A 6,543-nucleotide genomic window follows, 5' to 3' on the forward strand; every position below is an offset into this window, starting at 1 on the left:
CTTTGAGCTTGTTTGTTTGTTTGTTTATTTGTTTGTGCTTTGACTTTTGTTGTCATGTGTCAATGTGCAGCACTTTGGCTACCCCTGTGGTTTTGAAAATGTGCTATATAAATAAAGTGATTGATTGATTGATTGTGTGTGTGTGTGTATAAACACGTTTGAGATGATAATTCATTCATTATTTATAAATAGGCCGTTTTCCACTGCTGGACTTCTTTTCAGGTGGCCCAACCTTTGTGTTTCACCCACAGCAACCATCTCTGTAGAGCCTCTTTCACAGCTATTTTCAGGGTAGTTCCTTCTCCAGGGCTGGTATTTCTGAGTGGACCTGAAAAGTGCTGTGTCTACCCTGACCGGTTAAACTCAGACAGGACAGCATGCACCACTTTTCCTTTGTAATGATTTCCTCGTCCAATAGTAGTTGCTCTCTAACATCAAGATCAACACTAATATTCCTCACGCAGTCTAAAACAACAAGCATTCGGTGTTTTGTTTCCTACATAGAACTGCAGTTACATGTAGAACCGAGCTGGTTTTGGTTGCTCTGAGTTACTGTTGCGGTTGAAACTGTCGGCTCCTAAACCGTGACAGAAACAGAAAAGTTGAAAGTGTGAAAGAGGAGGACATCACTGTAAATGTTGGCACCACCCCGAGTTCCTGCAGTGGAAAGCTGCCCTGAGGACTGACTGTGTATTCGCTTTGCATTTGTTTTCTAATGTGCTGGTTAAACAGCTACTGAGTTGTTACTCACAGAGTGGGTTCATTGCCTTGATGGCCTTTGGCGTCTCAATGTATTCGCTTCGGCCATACTGGTTTTCAGCAGCGACCCTGAACATGTAGGACGTGCCCTCCATCAGGTGTTTCAGCATCATGCTGCGTTTCTTGGATGTAGAGCAGACAGGGACCCACTGAGTGGATGCCGTGTCTTTCTTCTCCACCACAAAGTTAGTGATACGTGCGCCGCCATTATCCTCTGGGTCCTTCCAGGACAGATATGCAGAGTCGCTTCTGACATCAGACACACGGAGGTGCTGGATGGGACCAGGCTTGTCTACAGAAACCATCAAAAAAATGGTTAAGCTAGACTCTGTAGAAAATAGACTGAGAACAGCCTCCTGTTTGTCCTGTTTGCCGCTGCACTGTATCCAATAAAGCCACAAAAATAGCAACACCTACCAAAGACCAGCACTGTGCAGGTGACCGTCTTGGATCCGGCCGGGTTCTCCACAGTCAGAGTGTAGTCTCCACAGTCGCCACGGTTACAGAACCTCATCTCCAGCTTGGTGCCTGCCTGGTTGGTCTCAATATCGGCCCTTGTAGGAACCTCTGCGTCGTTCTTTTTCCAGGTCACGGTGGGGAATGGGACACCTTTGATTGTGGCCATCAGAGTGATGTGGGTGCCAGCCATGGCCTTTACCTCTCGGGTCATTCCAGCATCCAGGATCAGCTCTGGAGGCTCTGAGGGGCCACAAAGATGTAGAAGGAGACCATGACAGACATTAATGGGTGATTCACTGGTTTTAAACACAGGAATATCTTATTTGATGTACATAGCACTTCTTATACCAGACTTTCAAATAGGCCTGGGTGATAAAATGTAATCGGTACTGGCAATATGCACCTCATGTATACAATAAGGAAACTAATAGAATGTTCGATAATTTCAAATGAATGCAACAGATGCAAACCGCGATGAAAAACAACTCACCAAGTCTGTCCTGCACTCTGATTGGCTCCTTCACATTGGCAGGGTCAGACTCTCCGGCAGCATTGACAGCCATGACTCTGAAACGGTACAGAGCTCCATCTTCCAGGTTGATCACCTTAAATTTGGTCTCCTGGCAGGAGTCTGGAGTCTGGTTCACCTGATGACAGCAGCAGCAGCACAACAGTAAGAGGAAGCACTGCAAAGGCTGTACAAATGAAAAACCATCCAATCCAATCTATTCATCAATCCATCGCCTATACACCGCTTCATCCTCACTAGGGTCATGGGGGGGCGGAGTCTATCCCAGCTGACTCAGGGTGAAGGCAGGTTCACCTGGACAGGTAACCAGTCTATCACAGGGCTACACTTAGAGACAGACAACCAAGCACACTCACATTCACACCTACGGACAATTTACAATCACCAATTAACCTCAGCATGTTTCTGGACTGTGGGAGGAAGCCGGAGAACCCGGAGAGAACCCACGCTGCACGGGGAGAACATGGAGACTCCACGCAGGAAGATCCCAGATTCAAACCAGGACTCTAGCTGTGAGACCTAATCGCTAACCACCGCCCCACCGTGCTGCATCATTCTAATCTATGTATTGTGTTTAGTTCACCTTGTGCCATTCCTCCTCTCCAGCCTTCTGGAACTCCAGCAGATATCCAAAGATCTTTCCTCTGCCAGTATCGGTGGGCGGCTCCCAAGACAGAGTCACCGACTCCTTGGTGAAGTCGATAGCCCCAAGCTTTACTGGTGGACCGGGTTTTACTGCAGAAAGAAAAGGGGGATTCTTGAAGTGAGTTACACTTTACCAGCATTAACATGAAGTGCAGTTTAACGGGGTAACTTACCGATTGGATCTTTGGCAAAGACGGGTTTGGAAGGCGGGCTTGGGTCTCCAGCTCCTACCTCGTTTTCAGCACTGACTCTGAACTCATACTCGCAGCCTTTCAGCAGCTCCATCACCCAGTACTCCACCTTTGGATGGATTCTCTCTGTGTTGCAGCGAACCCATCTGAAACATATCAGATCATCTATTAGTCACTGAGGAACATGTTTATATTGACTATTGCAGCTTTGCTGTTTCTTTGTTTTATGGGACTCACAGATTAAAGTAAAGGAAAAACACAGTTTTGATAATAAAACTGATTTGATCATTCATTGGCTGCGGTTCCTCCCATAATATTTTCTATTTTGTGTCACAGACAACTGAATGTTTTTGTGAGAGACATTCCCTTTTTTCAACATTTGTCGTCAAATCTAAGCTCCAACTAATTTACCCTCCTGAAGCCCAAACACGCTGTAGTAGAACCAGAACATGACGGAGGAGGGAGACCTCAGAAAACCCTGGAGCTCATGTGGTCTCCTCGTCCTGCAGATGTTGAACTATCTCCATGTCTCCAGATCTCTGCTCTGCTCATCAGATATAGAAAGATGTTCCACCATCAGCTGAATGTATCTCCACCAACTGGCTCCTCTGGTCTCTGGTTCTGATCCATGCTGCATTTATTCATTGATCCAGTAGGTTGGATTCTCCTCTCAGTCTCTCTGAGGAAACACTGGCTGCAGTTCACCTGAAACTGGTGGAGGATCAGAACCAGGACGATGAAAGTTCTGGTTCTACGGGATCAGAACCAGGAGGATGAAGGTTCTGGTTCTACGGGATCAGAACCAGGAGGATGAAGGTTCTGGTTCTACGGGATCAGAACCAGGAGGAGGAAGGTTCTGGTTCTGGTTCTGCAGGATCTGCTGCAAATGCTGTAATGATTTTTTTAATGGAATGTGTAAAATAAAGCGGTATTGTTGAAATATTTTATGATATATATTTAAGCTTAGATTCATTCTCTGGATGAAACCACGTGTGATTCTTTTAAGGACTTTTGGAAAGTTTCAACTTTCATGATTCTTTCTGTTTCTACAGTTCCTGACCTATAAATAATGTCATGTAGCGATTTTTTAAAGACACAGTCCTTCACAGCTGCTGGTGGGGTTAGAAGGCTATCAGTAAATTAAGGTTCCTCATGAGTCTGTTTGCCAGGTTCATGTTTCAGCTGGTTGCTCCTGTGTTTTCAATAAATTTGCCCCCTTCCAAGCTGCTGCACCTTGTCATGCAGTGTGCTGTGTACCTGTTGGCCATGGTCTCCTTCCTCTCCACGATGTAGCCAGTGATTGGTTTTCCTCCGTCGGCCGGTGGCTCCCAGCTAATCAGGGCAGAGTCGTGGTAAACCTCCTTCACTGTGGGCTGTTTAGGAGCATCGGGCACCTCTGTCATGGAAACAAATGTGATGAGACGCTGCTTGAACAACACCTCTGTGGCTTTTCTCAATAAACATCAGGACTTACTGAAGACGTCTCTGGCCTTGGTTTCTGCAGACAGCAGCGGGTCGCTGATGCCGTAGATGTTCTGAGCCATGATCCGGATGATGTACTCACGGCCTTCAATCAGCTTCGGCACCTGAAGCAACAAACGGCAAATTATCTTGCGCTAAGGCGTTGAACAACGAGAACTTTGGCCAGTTTTATATTAACTGACTTTAAACTAAGATACAGTAACCAATATAAAGCTGGTGTCTGCTGGATTTTTCTCATTTTTAAACTTCAGTTCTTATTGAAATTATCTCAGGATTTAGTTTATGGTTGTTTTTAGCATTTCTTTGCTCGTCATTCATAAAAATGGCACTTGTATCTGTATGCGTGTCTAAATGTCTCTATCTTCTGCTGTTGATGTGGAAACAACTGAAATTCAGCAGAGAACCAAAGACTTTCTGATGACAGGAGTCTGTGCTGTCATGAAGGAGGGCGACCGTCTCCAGCTGCTCACCCTGCAGGTGGTCCTGGTGCAGGACGAGGTGACGGGCATCCACAGGTCTCTGTTGGTGTCTCTCTTCTCAATGATGTAGTTGGAGACTGCACAGCCGCCGTCGTCCAGAGGAGGGTTCCAGGAGATCACCATGTAGTTTCTGTAAACCTCGTTGAAGACCACAGGGCCCTCTGGTGGCTGAGGACGATCTGACAGGAGGAATAATATCCTACAGTTCACCCTGCTCTGCACACCAATGGAAAACTGCAACATCTGTTTGGACCTGTGTGATGATCTACTCCTGACTGAGGACGAAGCCCTACAGCCTCGACGCTGAACTGCATCACAACAATGATGTAATTATACGTACTTTGGCGTTCAGGCCAAACCCTACATACACTCACCAACCACAGTGATGGTGCAGATTCCGGTACGAGCGCCGGCAGCGTTCTCCACGCTGACGCAGTAGCGGCCGCTGTGATCTCTTTTGGCCTTGCTGATGTTGAGGCTGAGGTGGCGGGCAGTGCTATGGAGGCCGATCTCCTCATCTGCCTTCAGCTCCTCATCGTTCTTCGTCCAGGCGATGGCTGGTACTGGTTTGCCGCTGAAGCGTCCCGACAGCGTGCAGGCGTCGCCCACTTTGACCATCATCTTGTCCCTGAAGTCCAGTTCCAGAGTGGGCGGTTCTAAAGGGAAGAAAGGGCCCCATCTTCAGACTGTGGTTTGTGATATGTTTCTAGGAGAGCTCGAGTTTTCAGCATCTGAGAACATAAACGACTAAAACTCATGGATGATGCAGAAACAGGCTCCTGACGGGGAGCCATCCTGAGAGAGAGACCGGAAAGCAAAGGGCCATGAGCGGGACTCGAACCCACAACCGCCACATCGGGTTCTGTAGCCCCGTCTATACATGGGACACCAGCTCAACCAGGTGAGCTGCAGCACGGGCCCTAAACTGAACTTTTTAAGATCACATCAAAGTGAAACAAAAAATGAAAAGAGAACACCAGCAGCAGAAACCATGTGGGTGGATCAAGCAGACTATCGGTTCTGTAACCATTCCAGGTGTTGAGTGTCACTCACCGAGCTCGTCCTTGCACTGCACTGGTTTGGTGGCGAAGGATGGTTTGCCTTGTCCCACCTGGTTGACAGCGGAGACTCTGAACTCGTGACTTGAGCCGTCCTTTAGCCCGGTCAGCGTGAACTGCCTGTTCATCAGCTTGTCCTCGCCACCCACTGGTATGAAGCTGTCACGGCCGACCATTCGAGACTCCAGGACGTACCCGGTCACCTCGGCACCACCATCATACTTGGGTGGCCTCCAGGCGACCGATAGAGAGTCCTTGGTAACGGCAGTGATGATGAGATCTTCTGGACGCTCGGGGACGGCTGCAGAAGGCGTAAAAACACACGGGAAAGCTTTTCAAGGCTGAGTCACTTTCAGGTCATTGTAGTGCTGTCTGTCAGGTTAAAGACAAAACTAATCCACATTTACTCTGCATTTCATTTGTCTCAGACTTTAATGAAGGACTAATGAATGAAAATGACGACTGATGTGACAAGACGTTTCTCTAGCAGTCAGCTGATCACAAACTTAGCCTGAGCGATATGCAATACAGCGATGTGAGTCCCCGTTTTAGTGGGGACGATATATTTAGAAACATTTCTTTTCAACCCAATAATAAAAAAAGTGATGATTGTTACTTTGGTCTGTGCTAAACGTTGCCTGCAGAGTGTGATCCACAGGCCAGATGTCTGCAGCTGTGCAGCGCTTCAACCATAACGACATCTCGGGACACCTTTCATCGTTTCCATATGACGTAGTGCCATTTTGATAACAATTTCCACCAAATGTAAGTGTTTCCCAGAAGTCGTTTGCAAAATAAAAACCTACAAACATCATCAAAACGTTTCGCAAAAAGGAATTTAGGGGTTTAGAAAGACGTTTGTGTCTTTTTTGAATTTTTTAAACCTGCTTAAAACTAATTACTGAACATTTACTGCAGTTTGTTAAAAAAAAAAAAAAAAA

At 46.8% G+C, this 6,543-nt stretch overlaps 1 protein-coding gene across 1 annotated transcript in view; it reads right to left on the reverse strand.

The window, feature by feature from the left end:
* ttn.2 (titin, tandem duplicate 2) overlaps window positions 1-6,543 on the reverse strand; it is a 236,644-nt gene that overhangs the window by 72,409 nt on the left and 157,692 nt on the right. The window contains exons 181-190 of the mRNA XM_008292835.1: window positions 5,598-5,903; window positions 4,919-5,200; window positions 4,536-4,723; window positions 4,058-4,169; window positions 3,841-3,979; window positions 2,566-2,729; window positions 2,331-2,482; window positions 1,709-1,865; window positions 1,177-1,458; window positions 752-1,051 (exon numbers count right to left, since the gene is read on the reverse strand). Coding sequence (XP_008291057.1) covers window positions 752-1,051; window positions 1,177-1,458; window positions 1,709-1,865; window positions 2,331-2,482; window positions 2,566-2,729; window positions 3,841-3,979; window positions 4,058-4,169; window positions 4,536-4,723; window positions 4,919-5,200; window positions 5,598-5,903 — 2,082 coding nt within the window. The remainder of the gene's footprint in view (window positions 1-751; window positions 1,052-1,176; window positions 1,459-1,708; window positions 1,866-2,330; window positions 2,483-2,565; window positions 2,730-3,840; window positions 3,980-4,057; window positions 4,170-4,535; window positions 4,724-4,918; window positions 5,201-5,597; window positions 5,904-6,543) is intronic.

The sequence above is a fragment of the Stegastes partitus genome, unplaced genomic scaffold (genome assembly GCF_000690725.1).
Source record: "Stegastes partitus isolate 25-593 unplaced genomic scaffold, Stegastes_partitus-1.0.2 Scaffold837, whole genome shotgun sequence".
Classification (NCBI taxonomy): domain Eukaryota; kingdom Metazoa; phylum Chordata; class Actinopteri; family Pomacentridae; genus Stegastes; species Stegastes partitus.